The sequence below is a fragment of the Pseudorca crassidens genome, chromosome 15, assembly GCF_039906515.1.
Source record: "Pseudorca crassidens isolate mPseCra1 chromosome 15, mPseCra1.hap1, whole genome shotgun sequence".
In the NCBI taxonomy this organism is placed as follows: Eukaryota; Metazoa; Chordata; class Mammalia; order Artiodactyla; family Delphinidae; genus Pseudorca; species Pseudorca crassidens.
This window is the reverse complement of record NC_090310.1, coordinates 15,295,452-15,313,893: the sequence shown is the minus strand read 5'-3', so window position 1 is coordinate 15,313,893 and position 18,442 is coordinate 15,295,452. Positions and strand designations below refer to the sequence as shown.

Below are 18,442 nucleotides of genomic sequence, written 5' to 3'. Positions count from 1 at the left end.
GCCCCGCCCCCAGAGGGTAATAGGGCTGTACCATTATGCCATCATAGGGGTGAGGGTGAAACGTGGGCTTAGTCCTGAAAAGCAAATATAACTTCTTTGTCAGAAAAACAGAGGATTATATGTATTATTTGCAAGGTTCTTAGTTAATACGCTTCCTTTCTGCCTGCTAGGGTCCTCTATACTCCCTGAAGAGTTGCAGGAGTCGGCCACGATTCCCCCTTTCCTTTCCGCAGTTGGTGCGTTCCCCCGGCATGCGTAGGCGGGGAGGCGTACATAAACCTCGACGCAGGAGGCGGGGCTGCTCAGTCCTCGAGGCGTCGGTGCTGTGGTATTGGAATCTTGCTGATTGTCGGCCTGTGCGCGCGTGCGCGGACATGGCCTCAAACGGTATGTAAGGGCGCGAGGCGGCGGTGGCGCGCCGGCCCCGGGCCTTGTTACCTTCCAGTCGGGCTTTTGTTTTTCGGTGGGACCTGAGCGGCGATCGCGTGTAGGGTCTTCTCGCAGCACTGGCGGGAAGCAGCGGAGAGGGGTGGAAGGGGGAGGCCGATGTCGCCATCTTGTTTCGCTCCTCTGGCGCGGGGCGGGAGGTCTTCCCTTCGCAGCCCCTTTCCTTGAGGTGAGGGTTGGGAGGGACACTTCTTGGAGATTGGAAACGTGAGGCATGGATGGAAATGCCCGGTCCCTGTAGCCTTTACTCCTTCTCATTCCGAGCCTCGCGCTCGGGCCCGCTTTGTCGCAGTGCTGCATCCGGGCATTCGGAGCGCGCACGCGCTCTGCTGGCCCCTCCCCCCTTTCTGGCGGCGCGAACCCCCCCTCCCGCCTCGTGTCGGCCCTGCTTTTTGTCGCGAGACCCTTCGCTGGAGGCTCCGCGGCGCGCGTCCGGTTTGGGCCTCGCCCCCGGGGTCCCTCGGGAAGGGGCGGGACCGCCTCGTTCCCGCCTCGCTTGCCACGCGGGCGGGGGCGGAGGCTTGGGCCCGCTTAACGGCTGGGGGTGGTCCAACGGACTTGGGGACCCGGCCCGAGGCTTTTCCCGCCTAAATTTCCTCTCTCGGAGGTGGTTACTGAAAGGAACGGCCGCCCGAGGCCCCACCTTCTCCCCGTCCTTTTGCTCTTTTCTGCGGGAGGAAGCGCCTCGTTTTCTGTACCGGCGAGACGAGTGGATCTGGCCAGTGCGTCTAACATGTGGCGTTTTAAAAGCGCTTTCTCTTTCTTCGGTTCGCCGAGTCTCCCCACAGTCCCGAGGCAGGCAAGGAGGAGATAAGAAAACGCACTCGTGGGGAGCCACAGGGCTGGGGACTTGAGTACCAGTCGACTTGCCTCCCGAGGCGACCGCTCTTGATGGTGATCTCTGTTGTTTGGGATCAAAGAGCGCTCTTCTCTTGGTTAGCTAGCTTTGCATTAAAAGCTTCCGTTTCCAGTCTCCCAAGATTGGGCAAAGGGTGAAGAGCGGCCTCCTTGGAGACATTCTTGTTTTTCGGATTGAGAAAGTGAAGGCTACGTTCCGAACAGTTCTGCCTCTGGCTTGAATTAAAACCTGTTCTGCTGAAGCAGCTGTGTGACTTTAGCTTGACTTTCGGTGATATCTTTGTCTTCGAGCAGGTGTGAGAAGGAAATGTGTGTAAATTTGTGCAGTTCCTGACATCGATTGAAGTTGCAGAAAATTGGAGCTGTTCACCAAGGCTCTTGCTTTTTCCAGTACTTAAGGCTTCTTGGTCTCTGTAGAAATTCGCTGTTTCTTTGCTTTTCTTTATTGTAAGAAAACTTGACTACGGTCTGCCAGATTGCTCCTCTCAACTAGGGTTTCATGTGGGAATTTATGCCTCGTTGACTTTCCTCTCTGGGGGCCCCAAAGCTAGCTTGAGTTAAGACTTTTCGCCCTAGTCTACTCTTAGGGATGGTTGAAGGTAATATAATTGTGTTTTTGTTTTTCAGACTATACTCAACAAGCAACCCAAAGGTGAGTGTCATTTCTGGGCTTCCAGAGTTTGTAAAGGGCGAGGGTGGCTAAGGTGTTTTTGTCTGAGAGCACGGTTTGTCTTTTTCTCCAGTTATGGGGCCTACCCGACCCAGCCTGGGCAGGGCTATTCCCAGCAGAGCAATCAGCCCTATGGACAGCAGAGTTACAGTGGCTACGGCCAGTCAGCGGATGCTTCAGGCTATGGCCAGAGCAGCTATGGTAGTTCTTACGGACAGACCCAGAACAGTGAGTCTCTTTTAGTGGGTCACCCCACCGCTTCCTGCTGTTTCTGAATGTTGCTTTTTTTAAAACCTAAGCAGTGCTGAAGTGTTTGCTTTAACCAGTCTATGACCCTTAAAGCACTTAAGCCTTTGAGTCCTTTCAAACAAAAATACTTAATTGGTTTGTAATTGTTTCCTATTATTTTCTTTGACTTTTTACTTTTCTATTTATGTTGCACTTTTCCCCATTTCCCCTAAGAGTGAAAGTGAAATGGGAGGGCGGGGTGTGTGTGTGGGGGAGTATTGCCTAAAGGGAGAAAACTTTTAGATACTTAAAGGGAGAAAATGGCTTCCTTGAAGATGTTTGAAGTCCGACTGCTGTATATCACATGATACACCAGGAGGTGGAATTTGCCCTGAGGTCCTGAAGTGTAAATAATATGGGGTTGTCTTATTGGTACTGCACACGTAATGGGCAGGTTAAAATGCTGTTAATTAATAGGGATCTCTTGGGCTGTGATTAGTGGTGGTCCTGGAGGCTGGCTTTGGTGTGGGTGGGATGAGATTGGAACTCTGAAGTTGGTAGAAGTTGGAATATTAAGCTTTAAGGTAAAAGAAGGGTAATCTCTGACTGTGAGTTGCAAGATTTCCAAGCATCTTCTAAGAGGTTGAGTTTTCAAGTATGGGAAGCATTAGGTGGTATATAATGTTTTCTTCAACCCATTCCCTGCCTTTTCTCTTTCATCATAGTTTTTGTGACTTCCTTTTTCTTCTAGCAGGCTATGGCACACAGTCAACTCCCCAGGGATATGGCTCAACTGGTGGCTATGGCAGTAGCCAAAGTTCTCAGTCGTCTTACGGGCAGCAGTCCTCATACCCTGGCTATGGCCAGCAGCCAACTCCTAGCAGCGCCTCGGGAAGGTAAGGAGTTCTGGGGAGAGGGGAGAGGACTGAAAGATTAGGGGTGCATGAGTGAGCATGAGGACTAACGGGGGTGGCCTCTGTTGGGTACAGAGAATGGGGTGTACTGAAAGTGAAAGAAGGTTTTGGACATGCTGGCATTATGATTCTGTTTTTTCCTTTTCCCTAGTTACGGTAGCAGTTCTCAGAGCAGCAGCTATGGGCAGCCCCCGAGTGGGGGCTATGGCCAGCAGTCTGGCTATGGTGGACAGCAGCAAAGCTATGGACAGCAGCAAAGCTATAATCCCCCTCAGGGCTATGGGCAGCAGAACCAGTACAACAGCAGCAGTGGAGGTGGAGGGGGTGGTGGAGGTGAGATGTCTTCAGCTTTGTCTCATACCTGCTTTTTGTAAGGAATTGTATCCCGCTCGACCCGTTCCCTAAAAGGTTCTTAAAAATGTTGCGCTTTTGTTTCCTAGCTTCATTTTAATTTTTATTGTCATTTATCACCTGTGCAGTTGAACTGCTTTATGCCACCTCACAGTCTGTTTTGTGTTTCTTAAAGGCATCCTTTCTTTCCTGACAGGTAACTATGGCCAAGATCAGCCCTCCATGAGTAGTAGTGGTGGCAGCGGTTATGGCAATCAGGACCAGAGTGGTGGCGGCGGCTACGGGGGAGGCCAGCAGGACCGTGGGGGCCGTGGCCGGGGCGGTGGCGGTGGTTACAGCCGCAGCAGTGGTGGCTATGAACCCAGAGGTCGTGGAGGCGGCCGTGGAGGCAGAGGCGGCATGGGGTAGGTGTCTTGTGAGCCAGGGAGTAACATCACTGAGCAGTGTGAAGGGTTGCATGAATCTCCCTTGAAGCCTAGTCCCTTAGTGCATGGTTAGTCTTATTCTAGGGATTTGTGGGGGCTTTGATTTAGGAGCATTGACTGTTTCTTCTTCATCCCCATTTTATTTTTGTGAGAACTTGGGAACCTGAACTTCTACCCACACCTCTGTATAGAGATTTGAGTACTGACATTTTTATTTCTCAAGAAAAAGAAACATGGGTGTATATGGATTGGAGTCATTGATATCCTAGGCAAGAAAAATGGAAGTAAAGGCTTCTTTCTCTGCAAGGGAAACCGATGATCCCACTCCTGGTAATAGGGAAACTTGTTACTTGTTACTTGTATTCCCATGTGTCCTCTGAGGAAGTTGTAAATGATTAACCTGACTTGAGCTTCCAGGAATTGGCTACTCTCTCTTTCTGTATTCTGTAGTCATTTGAATCCACGAGCACTCATTTGACTGACAGTAATGATTTTGTGTGTGACTTGGTTCATGGGGCTATCTGAAGTGTGCAGACCTTTTGGACAAAATACAGTATGCTTGACAGTGGTATCCCACCTATTTGCTCCACTGTCCCCCTTCCTCTGGTTACTTGTCCAACTGGACCTTCTTTCCTCCCCTTCCTGCTGAAGTTGAAGTAAAACCTTAGATTTGATGTTAAAGCACTTGTCAAATCTGTTGGTAAATATGATTTGAAGGACCCTACTCTGTCTCCCTTGAGAGGGGAGGAATGTCAGTGTGTTATTCCTTTTTGGGAAAAAGTAGGTTTTTTAAAGAGTTTGTGTATGGTAAGTATTCAGAGGTGGGTGGGGGCAATCTCAAAAACCGTACAAAATAAGGAAAACTCTGTTGTGTGCGTGTGTTTAATGCAAAACTTTAAAAAGAAAAACAACTGTTAATGTGACTGTTAACTTGCTCTGCATTTTATGTGCCACAGGTATGAAAGGTGACATTGCAAAATACTCCGCTCTTCTCACAGTGTTAGAAGGGGTGACCCCGGGGGTGGGGAGAGATCAAAAACAGCTCAGTAGTTAGGGTAGGGCTTAGCTAAGTTGGTCTCGCTTTAAGGGGAAATTGCCTTTGGTTTTGACTTTTTATGGAACAGGGTTGGGTCTGCTTGCTGCTTTCAAAGCAAAAAACCACAAAAATGTGTTCAGGGCTACCCCAGCCTGGTGTGAAATGTCTTCTGGGTAAATCGGGGGTAGGGTTTTTAAACCAACTACTGGGTTGTCATCCACTCGCGACAAGAGGAAAAAACATCTGCTACGTCGGAAGAACGACCAAGGAAAATGGGTCTTTTTTTTTTTCCAGAGGAAATAGATATATAACCTTTTAAAGCAAAATCCTTAAAAATTGTGTCTGAGAAATTGCACACGTGTGTGTGACATGCTCAAAGGTCAGACAAGGGGTGGTCAGGAAGGGGAATGTATTTTAGTAGCCATTTGTATTATCATTTTCCCAAAACACCTACCCATGTTTGGGGAATGTTGAACAAAATCAAAAACCGCCCTTTTGTAGCCGTTGGAAGCTTCATGTCCTTTCTTCTAACTTGTCTTCTCCAGCGGAAGTGACCGTGGTGGCTTCAATAAATTTGGTGGTAAGTGAACAGAGTTTCCAAAATTCCCAACTCCCAGCAATGCTTTGTCTGATTGTTCATTTGCAGATGTCTTAACGTGTTTTAAGTGTCAAAGGTTTTGGAGTGTCCAGAACCACCTCCAGAAAGGGGTGGGGTAGAATGCCACCTGCTGCCAGATGTGTGCTAACCTGGAGGCAGGCAGGGGTAAGACTCAGCAGGCATCTGGTACCAATTCGGTTTGACCCAGGTTAAATAAGAGGTGTTTAAGTAGGCCTCTGAGAGGAGTGTTGCCACACCCGGCACTTAGTGAGCACCGTAATGAGAAGCTGGAGAGTGTGCTGGGACACGTGGGGCCGACTTGGCTTTAGGACCCTTTTGATCAGTGTGTCCGAGGTTAGTGTGTGTGTGTGTGTGTGTGTGTGTGTGTAACAATCTCCAAATGTTTTAATTCTGGACGAGGGATGTGAACTTTTGCCCTGCCCTGAGGATGGTGAAGTTGGTATATATTTATATATTAAATACTGAATGGTGTCGATGCGATTCTACATACACGCATTTAAACTCAATTCAGATGGGCAAATAGAAACTAGCTCTGGGAAGGAAGGTGTGGACTACTTCCAAGAAAGGTTGGGAGTATGTGTGGCTCATGGGAAATAACCAGGTCTTAAACAGCACAAAACTGAATTCATGGAAAAATGGCAAATTTGAGAAGTCTCCCAGTAAGCCGGAACTTTTCTGGTTTGGTTAACTAACAAAAGGTTTCTTGATTTGTCTCAACATTTAAAGCCAAAGGCTTGGGTTCATGATTTAGGTGTCATTGAGTGTGGGTACAATATTTATTTATGATGAATTCAGATAAACTTTGGTCAAAGATGGTCTCTGGAAAAAAAAGAGAGGCTGCATTATGGAAATAAGATTTCTGGTCTGTTCCCTGGGACATGCTTAAAAAATACAATAGCTGTTATGTATGATTTTTATTTTCATGTGGTTTTGGGGGAAACAAACATGGTTTTAAGAATGGTTTCTAAAGATGAAATTAAAAATTGTTCTACAAGGGATAAGTGTCTTTGGTGTTAAAGTTTGGAGAAACTGTATGGATGCATATCACATTGCTGGTGGTGAGCCCATTTCTCTCTGGGGTGAGAGAACAGGGCCAAGCTATGAGTTGGTTAACTTCAAGGGGTCTCCCTCCTGGCCCTCCCAGTCTGTGCTGAGGACATTTCCCAGCCTGAGCTGGGGGAGGCAGCATTTTCTGAAGTGTGGCGTTGTCCCTGTGGGGACTCAGGTTACATACAGGTCTTAAGAAAAGGGGCCTCTGTCTTCCCCAGACCTGCCTAGGATTTTTCTCTGGGCAGGCAACCCAGGACAGGGTTTGGAGTGAGGCTGTGAGCACTTACCTGATATTTTGCAAAAGTTTGGATTTGGTGTGAATTTTTCTCCTTGTCTTTCTCAGCCTGTTGACTAACGGCTCCTCTTTCCTTGTTTTTTTGTTTTTTGTTTTTTTTTCATGTCACTTAAGGCCCTCGGGACCAAGGATCACGTCATGACTCTGGTAAGTCCAGAGGTGGCATGAAGGAATGGCTCAAGTGGTATCAGGACTTTTCCTGGATGTTCTTTGAAACTTAAAGGGATGTGAAGAACAGGGGTAGAGAAGAAGGAAAATGTGGGGAAGGGAGTTTAGGTGTAGCTATACTTAACAGTGATTTATAAATGAGCCATGTATCAGAAATACCTGATGTGGTGATTTCCTCTCCCAGCAATTTAGTAGGTCTGGGAGGAGCCCGAGAATTTGCATTTCTAACAAGTTTCAGGAGATGCTGATGCATCTGTGTGTGGACCATAATCCTGAACTGCTGGTTCAGTTAAAGCAGTGGCTTTTAAAAATGGGGATCGTAACCAAATTATTGAACGAAAAAGACACAGAAAGGGAAGCACTTAGTGTATTTTTTGTTTTAATTATGTTTATATACTGGATTTTAGTGTAAAATAGGTTTCTTAACTTGGGGGTCTTAACGTTGACAACTGGTGTACTTATTGTGTGGTTGGGCAGTTAACTCCTGAGCCCTGGTTTCTTTAGTGAGTATCATCATGTTTCAAAGGGTAGTTGTAAAACTAAATTTAAATTTGTGAAGTGGCTGGCATATTGGTACTCAGATAATAAAATAGAAGGGATGGGGATTTCTTTTGTCTGACCTAAACCAAAGTATATTGCTTGCTTTAGAATTTTTCTTCTTTGAAAGCGAAATAGCAAGTATTAAAGTTAGGTTATTAAGAGTCACTGACTTGTTTTACCTTTGCTTGTTTCCTCTCCAAATTCATGTTTCTTTCTGCGTTTGACAAGCAGAACAGGATAATTCAGACAACAACACCATCTTCGTGCAAGGCCTGGGCGAGAATGTTACAATTGAGTCTGTAGCTGATTACTTCAAGCAGATTGGTATCATTAAGGTACTTGTGGAGCAGAGTGGGTGCTTTCTATCAGTGCTGCAGGCTTTTGGATTTCATACCTTAGTGGAAAAAAAAAAGTCTTAATGGTTGCCTGCTTAATTTGTTGAAGAAAGAACATTAGCCTTTGCCATTTTTTAAAGGGAATCACATTTTAACACAAACGCACAATTGATAAAAAAGGGAGTGTCTAAAACTTTTGAATTTGTAGTCTATAATCTTTACTTTCATTTTTTAATATTGAAGTGAGAAACAGTTATAGTTGATGGCTTTAATTCAAGTTACGTGAAATAGAAAGGTATGGTTGTGATAGTGCTGTCTTCTTTAAGACTGATGTTATCTCACGTTGATTTTTTCAGACAAATAAGAAAACAGGACAGCCCATGATTAATCTGTACACAGACAGGGAAACAGGCAAACTGAAGGGAGAGGCAACAGTGTCATTTGATGACCCACCTTCTGCTAAAGCAGCTATTGATTGGTTTGATGGTATGTATGCGGAGGCTGGCAGGGGTGGGGGACAGGGTAACTAGCTTTGGGAAACGGCCTGTGTTTTGAGGATTTCTATGAGTCTTCCAACACTCCTATTTTGGCGTGGTCTTATTTTTTCTTATGTTTCATGAGATTGTAAACATTTACAAGAAGGCAAAGTCTTCTCTTGATTGTACCAAGTGTGTTTTTAGACCCACAGGTCTTAATAAAAAGTCTCTTTATACCTCCTTTATTTCTTTAGGTAAAGAATTCTCTGGGAATCCTATCAAGGTCTCATTTGCTACTCGGCGAGCAGACTTCAATCGGGGTGGTGGCAATGGTCGTGGAGGCCGAGGGCGAGGAGGTGAGGATCTACTTCTGCTGGCGTAAGAGGTGATGGGGAGAGAAGGGAGAGAGGGTGGTAAGGGTTTGCATAGGAGAGAAGGTTAGGTTAACCAGACTTGGAAGCGGAGCAGACGTATTCTTTTGTCTACACTAGGACCCATGGGCCGTGGAGGCTATGGAGGTGGTGGCAGTGGTGGTGGGGGCCGAGGAGGATTCCCCAGCGGTGGCGGTGGCGGTGGAGGACAGCAGCGAGCAGGGGACTGGAAGTGTCCTAATCCGTGAGTGAAACAACTTTAATTCTTTTCTCAGCCCTCTTACATGTGTGCCCTTTGGTACTATGGTAGAGCTTGTGTTTTCCGACTAATAGATGTCAAAGGTACACTTTGACAGGCTTGGCCAGGAGTCACCTAGGTGAGGTTGCTCTAGTGGGAAAGGTATTGGACTGGGTTCAATAACCTGCAGTTTTTGTCTGGCTCGCTCCTGAGAAACAAGCCTTTTTGCTTTTCCGAGGCCTCATTTTCCTCACGTATCCGTAAGGTAACTGGAGTGTTCGTAATTCTAGGTCTTGTCTTACCGCCCCCCGGCCCTGACTAATTGTCTTATTTTCCTCAGTACGTGTGAGAACATGAACTTCTCTTGGAGGAATGAATGCAACCAGTGTAAGGCCCCTAAACCAGATGGCCCAGGAGGGGGACCAGGAGGCTCTCATATGGGTAAGGAAGAGGCAGAGCTGGTGATAAGGAGTTGGAATCAAAAGGAGGCTAGAGGGAAGGTAGGAGGAATTTGGGGGATGTGATATGGGGATATATCATATTTCTTTTTTCCTAGGGGGTAACTATGGAGACGATCGTCGTGGTGGCAGAGGAGGCTATGATCGGGGCGGCTACCGAGGCCGAGGCGGGGACCGTGGGGGCTTCCGAGGGGGCCGGGGTGGTGGGGACAGAGGTGGCTTTGGCCCTGGCAAGATGGACTCCAGGTAAGTAAGACTCTAAATTGAAATGAAAGTAGAGCAGTTGAACAGAGGTCATGGGATTGCAAGGTTTTGGGACAGTGGTTTCATTTTGAGGGCTAGGTTGGAAAGCTGAGACTGTAACCATAGTGGGTAGGGAAGGAGGGAAGGAAGATTATCTGGGGGAGCTAATCTGTAGACTCCCGTGTACTCTCTATACCTATAGGGAGATATGAGCTAGTTCTTGGGCTTGGGTAGCAGGGGCAGATAGGATTTCTGGGGTGGGGTGGGTAGAGAGGTTGGTAACTCAGACCTAATGGATACTCTTTCTTGCAGGGGTGAGCACAGACAGGACCGCAGGGAGAGGCCGTATTAGCCTGGCTCCTGAAGTTCTGGAGCGGCTTTCTCCTGTACCCAGTGTTACCCTCATTATTTTGTAACCTTCCAACTCCTGATCACCCACGGGTTTTTTGTGTCGGACTATGTAATTGTAACCATATCTCTGGTTCCCATTAAAAACCATCATTTTAGTTAAATTTTCTTCCTCTTCCCCCTCTTCACTGTCCTGGAGCGTTGATGTCCAGGTCAAGAATGTGGGGAGTGTTCCTCTTTCAGATCAACCTGCCTTGTGGGAACTGGAATAATTTGTTTGTTCCCGCTTAGCAGGAACTGGAATAAAGTGTTTGATACTTGTTTCAGGGAGAAAAGGTCAAGTGTATCCTTGAAAGTAGAGATTAAACTTTTCTGTTATGGTAAAAACTAGATGAATGAAAGTGGTAAATGAGAAACATGTGGTGTGTTGGCCCAGAATTGTCCAACCATTTGGAAGTTTTTCTTTTACCATGTTTATTCACATGCTGGTTTTAGTGAGTTTATTATAGTAGTTCTGTTCTTTTTTTAAGGCCTCTTGGCTCTTCTGGCACTTTTCTGAGTGGGGCTCAAACAAATTAGGTTGCTTTGGGGGTGGTATTCAAGCTTGATCGTGATTGGAGCACATAGTTATTAGCCAGTTGGGTGTTTTGAAGGAAGGAGAGTAACTGAGCACCTACTTAATGGCAGGTGTTCCGTGGCCTTGCTCACTTCATGCCCAGTGCATGGGTGATGTGGCTCTCGTTTCTCAGGAAATGGTCGACCCCAGGATGGAGTCCCTGTCTGATCACTTCATTTTCATTTCTTGGCATTTCGTTCTGAAATCATTGTTCTGAAGGGGACAGACTCCTATCCCAAACGTTGTTTGCCTAGGCCTTAAGAGGATGCTAAATTTTAGGGAAAGAGACTTGGGAAGGAGAGGAGATGGTAAAGGGGGGAAGGTTAGCTGGGAAAGTAAGGTAGAGGCAGTTCTTTATATTTCAGGGTGACCCCCTCCATTAGTTTTCCTGAAGGTGGGGCTTTGGTAGGTGTCTTTAGAGAGACAGTGGTCTAGCTGGGTCATGTTTACATCCTGCCTATACCCAGAGGGCTGAGGTCATTGATAATTTTGAGAAAGGCAAAGGTTGGGGCCGATGAGTTGAAACCTCAGACTCCAGTGCCTGTCAACCTTAACATGCCTTTCCTGACCCCAAAAATTTCCCCCCTGCCTTTTTTCCAGCTCAGACTGAGTTTAGAAAACTTGCCCATCCCTGCCAAGCAGTTGAATTTTAGTTATACAGAACTGAAAATTATAGCCAACAGCAACAGGCTTCTTTGCTGTCAGAAGCACAGCTCGTAGAGTGCCTGGGACCCCTGGTGGGAAGTGCTTTTTCTCTTGGTTTAAAATTGTCAAGTATGCTGTAAGTGTTCTCTTCTTAGGAGTTGTTTCGTCTTCCAATCTCTGGTGACTTGAGATGGAAGCTGTGGCTTTGTCAAAAGGAATAGCTGCTTTATCCTCCCTACTGTGTGGAGGTGCTCTACCAAGAGTAGGTGGAGAATGGCTGAGCTGCTCCAGGCAGTGCTTTCCTTTGGCTTACTGAACTTCGTACGCTTGAGAAACCCTCAGAATTAGAGCCGAGGATATGGCATCGTTTCTCTCCCTGGTGTGTTCAGCTGCCTCTGCTTTCTTAACAGTGATGCTTGGTTTGAATGGCACTATCCATGTCTGAGAAGTTTATTGTGTGTGCTTCACCTGGTAGGGTTCTGGTGTTAGGGTTTGGTTGTGGTTCCTTCATCCCTACTGCTAGCGGTGAAGGAGGTTGAAGCTCTGGGTGAGACCCAGTTACTGACTGGGACTGTTAGTATTTAGTTTTTGTCCTTTAAAGGGCTTCAGTGATTGCTTTTGCTCTTAAGTAAAAGAAAATAGAGTCTCAAGTGTCTAGTGGGTAGATCCAGTTTGGAGTCCTTTTCCAGGAGAAAAGAATGGATGACGACAGAACTAGCAACAGAGGGAATGTTGTTGGTTCTGGTGCCAGCTTATCCACTGGCGAGAAAATAGGAGTGAGACCTCAAGGGGGTTGGACTTTGGGCCCTCTGCTCTTGGCTGCATTCCCTTGTAAGCACTAGGCCAGTAATAGCCAGTCATATTTCTCTGATGAGGATCTTAGGCTAGTCCTTAGAGATCTAAAGAATACATTATTACTGAATTATGGAAAATGGCCTGCAGTCTGGAAGCACTTAGGCGCCTGGCTTTTTGAATTGGGACAGGCTGACTAGGGAGAAGTGAGGAGGGTAGGTTGTGGTGGGGAGAAGTGTGCTGCGGGTCTGTTTGTTTCCACTGGTTTAGTTCTCAGGCTTTTCACCTTTTCCCCATCACATGCTGGATTTCAGTAACTTGGATATAGGGCTGAGGTTAAGTCATTGCTGGGTCCAGCTCCTGTGAGACTCAACACATTAACATCTTTATTTAGGTATGTTGCTTCCCACTTCCAGTCTCCTGTCAGTCTTCCACCAGGGGTTTTGTAACCAGGTCTCACTCCCTCTACTAGTCTGTGAGAGGCTCAGCTCAGTGTGAGGTCCCATCTGCAGCCATTCCTCTCCAGTCTTTTCAGAACTCAGACTCCCTTTTTTGCCTTTGGGCCCTCAATACTTAGTCTCTTTCCTTTCATCTTTAAATTTTATTTTGAAATAATTCAGACTTAGGTTTCCACAAAAATTATCTTGTTCAGCTCCCCATGCAGACGGTAATCTTCCTGGTGCTGGGGGTATTAAGAAATGAGGAAGTAGTGTCAAGTGGATCTTGGCAGCAGGTTTGACTTTTGGGCTTGTAGAAATTGTTTGGCCCTCAATCCTATGGTGTTAGCAGTTAGAGTTTTAAGAGACCATTGAATTTAAAATTCCTAATTTTTTTTTTTTTTTTTTTTTGCGGTACGTGGGCCTCTCACTGTTGTGGCCTCTCCCGTTGCGGAGCACAGGCTCCGGACGCGCAGGCTCAGCGGCCATGGCGCACGGGCCCAGCCGCTCTGCGGCATGTGGGACCTTCCCGGACTGGGGCACGAACCTGTGTACCCTGCATCGGCAGGCGGACTCTCAACCACTGCGCCACCAGGGAAGCCCTAAAATTCCTAAATATTTTTGAGGGAGGAACAGAAGTATGTCAGAGGAGTTTGGGTCTGGAAATAGTGCTCTGTGGATGGATTGTGCTCTCTCAGCTCCTTGGATTGTCTTGGGGTTGTAGTGCTAGCATGAAGGGCTCCTTTAACATGAAGGATAATTGAGAGCCACCAGTGTGGGGATTGGAGACAGGAAGGGAGCTTGGACTACGCGGTCGAAGATAGGGGATTCCTTGTGTGTAGTGGGGAACTGAGCTTTAGGCCATTGCCGGTAGAGAATGCCAAGGAGGGTGGGGTGGGTATGGGAAGAAGAAACTGAAGGGAGGCAGGAACCAGGCTTTCCAGGTAGCATTCTGCATGCGCACCTCAGGGTGGCAGTGTTGCACAATTGCACTGATTCCTTGTAGCTGTTCCGTGCAGGATCCTTAGGGCCTCACTGCAGCCTGCTTGAGGTACGAACCTGTCAGATTTAGCTTGATGGCTGTTTTTTTTTTTTCCTCCCCTCTTAAACCAGAATTTGAGGGGAAATGGGCCCATCCTGTATAGTCTTTCCCTGAGTGACAAGGCACATCCCTCTGTGAGAAGGCTTCTGCAAACCTGTCACAGGCTGACTGAGGTGGCAGAGCCACATTCTCGCTATAGCAGCGTGTAAGTTGAATACGTACCTGAATCGCTTGGCAATGTGGTTAGCACGTCGGTTCTAACTCAGTGTGTAGGTCCTGGTGGGGTGTTGCCACCTCTGGCGATGCTCTGAAGTTCTGCAGAGACTCCTTTTCTGCTAATTCCCCCTGTCATGTCTGGAAAGGGGAACTCAGTTTTGTACAGAACTGTTCATGTAGACAGTTTAAGCCAGGAGCTAAGAAAAAGGTCACTCGTGGAAGGCTGGGTCCTGGATGTGGGTTTTTGTTCTTATTAGCACAGGCCCAGCGGACATTACTTGTTGATCTGCTTTTTTTTTTTCCCCAGTCTTGTGATGCTTAGAGGTTTGAGCAGAAAATGTTGATTGTTTCAGACTGAGGAGCCTAAGCCATTGAGCAGCTAGGAACAGAAACATCCTGGAGATCACTGTTGACACCAGTGTGTGCTCACTGTGGGCCAGTTGATTTTAGGTGATGAGCTGTGTCCTGTTATCCCTACTTTATAGATGGGATGCTGAGGTACAAACTGGCCTTAAGTCTCATAACTGGTGAGTGAGGTAGAGCAGGGATTTGAATCTGCCCTTTGGCTGCAGAAGTGTGTCCTTAACCAATATGCTGTGGCTGGTAGAACTCTGAGCCTCACCCTTCTCCCCGCCTCCCCCACCAAATAAAAAGGAAAAAGAAAGCCCCCAAGAAGTCTTTCAACTTCGGGGAGCTGTTTCTTAGAACTGTGTCTTTTGCCTCAGGCTTGCACTAGTTTTTGTAGCTGCTCTGTTTGAGCATCTGCTGTGCAAGGAAGTGTTATGGCTCCATATCATGAGAAGCATTAGGTTCCTATGAAGTGTAAAAAAAAATCCTCTGTTAGGACAGTAGACATACACAGTAACTGATGTTATTATTTTTCACATGCAAGGCACTGTACAGAGGTTGAAAAGATGTCTTTTTGTGGGGATCTAATGGGAGAGTCCTGTGTGAAAGTAGATGTGACAATATGGTTTGCTCTACCACAGGGAACCTAGGTGAAAATGCCACTGGAGCCCAGAGGAAGGCCCTCTCCAGGCATGCTAGGACAGGTGGGTTTCAAGGTATCCAGAGTCTGGATCAGCGTGTGGTAGGGCAGGGTGTATAAGTAGTGTTGAGATCTGGTGGTATGTGAAGAGGAAGGTAGGAGAGGTTGGATGGGGTTATTCAGGGTCAGGTTGGAAGCGGGGCTTAGGTGTGCTACTGTTAGAAGGGAGTCCATTTCCGTCATCAGTTTTCAGTACTCAGGCCCTTTAAGGTGGTTGACGAGAAGCAGGGAGATCAGGAGGCCTGTTGTGGTAAGACATGAAGGCATACGCCAGAGGGGGGCAGTGAAGTTGAAAAGGAAGGTGTTTGGATGTAAGTTGGAAGACTGACTAAACTTTATGGAACACGCTGGTGTTTCTTGTTTTCTGGTTAGGCTGCTGCTGTTGCCATATGTCGAGATACAGGGATAGTAAAAGGAAGACAACTTCAGTTTGGGAAATGGCAAGGTCCTTCAGAACATAAGTGAGCAAACACATCTCGGGGATTGAATGAGGCTTGGTTTATAAGATTTAAGAAGACTTGGTAGAAAAGGGCTGAGAGTAGAATGGGGAGCATCACTTATTTTATGGGATATTTGGCCAAAGAAGATAAGCCCACGGGATCCTGAGTGTTCGGGCTGATTCCCACTTTTGCGGAAGCTCAGCTTTCCTCCTGGAGTCCTAAATGGCATTAGGAGCAGTCCCATGTCACTGTAGCCTTGACAGTGGTCATTAGCTTAGCTTTTTGGTAGCTTCCTCCTGCAGTAAACAACTTGTTTTCTCCTGTTGCTCTGGTGATCTGGTCATCAGAATAGGGAAGTGTTGACTGTGTGGGGTGGGGGGAGGGGGATAAACACTGCATCTGTCAATTCTTGTGTCTAGGGAGGGTGTTCCAAGTGAAGCCTTCATACAGCTTTTCCATTCTGTGCTGGTCTGTCGTTGTGAACGGCACACTTTGTACCCTCATATCTGGATCGCCGAGTCTGATGATCTGACTCCTAAGGATAGGATATCTGGCCTCCTTGGGGCCTGCCTGTTGCTTTGCATCTACCCCCTGCAGGCCAGAAAGAATTTGGGTGCAAAGTGTACTCAGGATGTGGTCCTAGAATCTGGTTCCGTAACAGCCTCTGGAAAGGCTCCCTAAGTGTTTTGTGGAAATAAATACTCCTATTTTCTTTTGTGGGCACAATTTCATCGAGAGAGGGAACAGCTACTAGAACTCATTTCCTGAAGTTGCTTTTGTGATTGGCATGTTTTCTGGGCAGAGTGTAACCTATAACCTCTTGGAGCGGGTGGGAAGGAGCAGAGGGAGGAGTGACGCCTGCTGGTGTCCGTGCCAGAAGGAGCCCTAGGGACACTCGGTGGCTTGTGCTCTTTCCTGCTTAGATGGTACTCTTGTCACTTCCCCTGAAAATTGCTCTCATTTTGCAATTTTTTTTCCTATGAAAAAGCGAAAGAGAAGCTTGGCAGACGAGTCTGCTTCTAAATGCACGTCAGGTCTGGCCCCCCCCAGTTCCAGGCCCTTTGTACATATTTCTATTCTAATTTTTAGACCTTGGCCACAAGACTAACCTGTGTTCACAGGTCTCAGGGGCAGACCCTGTGGGGTGGCATTAAGGGAGCCACCAAATGGTGAGTGAGGGACCATTCCTTGGTGACTGAGGCAGGAAGGATGAAGTGTTTGGGGAGCCTGCTGCCCCAGGAACAGGCGGAGGCTAGAGCTTCATCTGAGTCACTGCGGCGCTTGGATATGTAGCTCTGCATGAGTTTCCAGGCTGGAAGTAGGAAGACACACCAAATACAAGCTGGATTTTCATATGTATATTAAAAAATCAGACTCCAGGTAAGATGGCTGGAACTGCCAGGGGTTGTCTGTGGGACCGCTGCTGGGGAAGATGCCTCAGCTCTGCTCCAGGTCGACCACCAGGTAGGGCTGGGTGTCCCTCAGGGCCTGGAGGAGCAGATTCTTGCAGGTCAGGTTCCAGGCTGGAGCAAAGCTGAAGAGCTTCCTCATCTTGTTAGAATTGGTGCACTCCGCCCGCACTGCCTGGTACTGGTCCTCTGTCAGGACCTTCCCGTACAGGGCATCCAGCACCCCATCCACGTCTGTGACCCGCGCAATGAGGGCCGCCCGATGCTGCTCCACAAAGTGCAGTGCTGGGGCGGGAGGGAGGAGAGGGGATGAGCTGGGACCAGGGTGGGTGCTGGAGCCTGTCCCTCTTGAACACTAGGCTTTCTTTAGAAATTGCCCTGAATGCAACCCTAAGCGGTGGGGTTCAAGGTGGGCATGCCACCAGGACTCTACCTATAGTGGGATGAGTTTAACTTTGTCTCCCTTTTTCCTCCCAGCCAGGCTCAGCCCCAGGAGGTGTGTGAGTAGGTGGGTGGGAAGGGTTGGCCTAGCTTTGTGCTCTTTGGGTGCTCCTGGCCTTGGGACAAGAGGCTGTGCAGGGGTACGGTGGGGCGGGGCTGGTGAGGTGCCCAGGTAGGTGAGGTTGGGCGTTGAAGGCTTTACCTGGCTTGGCTGCTGTCTGGGGAGGGGCCTTGATCCCGGCTGGCGTGGTTCCGGGGCCTGTAAGAAAATGTTAAGTGGTGTCTCCCAAGTGTTTCTGGGTTCGGGGGTCTCTTGGTCCGGAAGCCAAGGTCAGTACCAAGCGCGGGAAGCCTCCCCAGCAGGAGGATTTTATTAAAGGGTAGGAGAAACAGGAAGCGGAAGCTCCAGGAGAGGCGAACTTTTGGGTTGGGAGGAGGGTGTAGAGGGGATACTGGTCTGGCCCTGTGTGGAGGGGGCGCACTCACCCTTGCACAAGGTCTCCTGCAGCTGCTCCGCCACCTCCTGCATGCCGATGTTGCACAGCACGAATACCGTGAGCTCGGCACTGTACGCCTCCAGATAGTAGCTGACGAGCTTGTCGGTGAGGTCCACAGCGTCCATGGGCAGCAGCGTCCCCCGTGGGATGCGTCCGTAGCCTTCGCGCAGCGGCACTGAAAGCAGCTTCATCTTGAACTTCTTGAACTCGTCAGCGGTCAGGTTTTCCAGCGCATCCAGGATGGCATCACGCGTGCACCCCATGGCTCCTGGGGTCCCCTGCCGCAGCCGCCGCTTCAGCTCGCTCAGGCAGTCTGCCAAGCAGGAAGTCTGCTCTGGGGCGGGGCCTGGAATTCCCCGCCTTCAGTCCTGTCCCTGCCTCAGAGCTTGCCCTTGGGTGTTAGGCTCCTGACTACCGCGTTCCTTCCCTTTCTCTCCTGGCCACCGGGGGGCGCCCAGATTGCATCCTTTGGCTGGTCTAAGAGGTGGGACCCAGGAGACCCGGTGGAAAAGGGCTCGTGGATGGTGCCTGCCTCTCCAGGCTTGGACTAGGTAGCACAGATCAGGAACCTGGTTTATTGGAGCGCTAAGGCTTAGGATCGTGGAATTTTGGAACCCTGAAATCTCCATGTTTCCTTAAACCTTAGCATCCTCTCTCCCTGTCATAGGATCAGAATCATGGAATCCTAACAGCCACGTAGCTCCCCAAATTCCACGGGTAGATTACTGTGTGTGCTTTCTCTCTCCAAGCCTCAGTTTCCTTATCCATGAAATGGGGATAATAACACTC

General features: G+C 48.2%; 2 protein-coding genes across 3 annotated transcripts; one reads left to right on the top strand and one right to left on the bottom strand.

The window, feature by feature from the left end:
* Positions 1–301: 301 nt before the first annotated feature.
* Positions 302–10,234, top strand: FUS (FUS RNA binding protein). Of its 2 annotated transcripts, none has more exons than XM_067706061.1 (15): positions 302–387; positions 1,933–1,957; positions 2,049–2,203; positions 2,958–3,099; positions 3,269–3,450; positions 3,665–3,872; positions 5,475–5,509; positions 7,008–7,040; positions 7,833–7,936; positions 8,293–8,422; positions 8,667–8,768; positions 8,904–9,027; positions 9,362–9,462; positions 9,578–9,725; positions 10,035–10,234. In XM_067706061.1, exons 1-15 carry the CDS (start codon positions 375–377, stop codon positions 10,072–10,074), a joined length of 1,542 nt encoding a protein of 513 aa, XP_067562162.1. In that variant the 5' UTR covers positions 302–374; the 3' UTR covers positions 10,075–10,234. The 2 variants fall into 2 exon arrangements, with proteins under 2 accessions (XP_067562162.1, XP_067562161.1); XM_067706060.1 differs by having other exon boundaries at positions 303–387; positions 2,955–3,099.
* A 6,415-nt stretch (positions 10,235–16,649) lies between these two features.
* LOC137206886 (apoptosis-associated speck-like protein containing a CARD) lies at positions 16,650–18,005 on the bottom strand. The gene is made up of 3 exons (XM_067706085.1): positions 17,643–18,005; positions 17,359–17,415; positions 16,650–17,000 (listed from the first exon to the last, which is right to left on the bottom strand). Exons 1-3 carry the CDS (start codon positions 17,914–17,916, stop codon positions 16,744–16,746), a joined length of 588 nt encoding a protein of 195 aa, XP_067562186.1. The 5' UTR covers positions 17,917–18,005; the 3' UTR covers positions 16,650–16,743.
* Between the last annotated feature and the right edge of the window lie 437 nt (positions 18,006–18,442).

Excerpts from the sequence above, each read along its gene's own strand:
- FUS (XM_067706060.1), top strand. Across the intron at positions 3,451-3,664 it reads AGGTGGAGGGGGTGGTGGAG|GTAACTATGGCCAAGATCAG; the intron begins GTGAGATGTCTT and ends CTTTCCTGACAG. Across the intron at positions 7,041-7,832 it reads AGGATCACGTCATGACTCTG|AACAGGATAATTCAGACAAC; the intron begins GTAAGTCCAGAG and ends TTTGACAAGCAG.
- LOC137206886 (XM_067706085.1), bottom strand. The coding sequence starts at position 17,916 with ATGGGGTGCACGCGTGATGCCATCCTGGATGCGCTGGAAAACCTGACC. Across the intron at positions 17,416-17,642 it reads GCAGGAGACCTTGTGCAAGG|GCCCCGGAACCACGCCAGCC; the intron begins GTGAGTGCGCCC and ends ATTTTCTTACAG. Across the intron at positions 17,001-17,358 it reads CCAGACAGCAGCCAAGCCAG|CACTGCACTTTGTGGAGCAG; the intron begins GTAAAGCCTTCA and ends CTCCCGCCCCAG.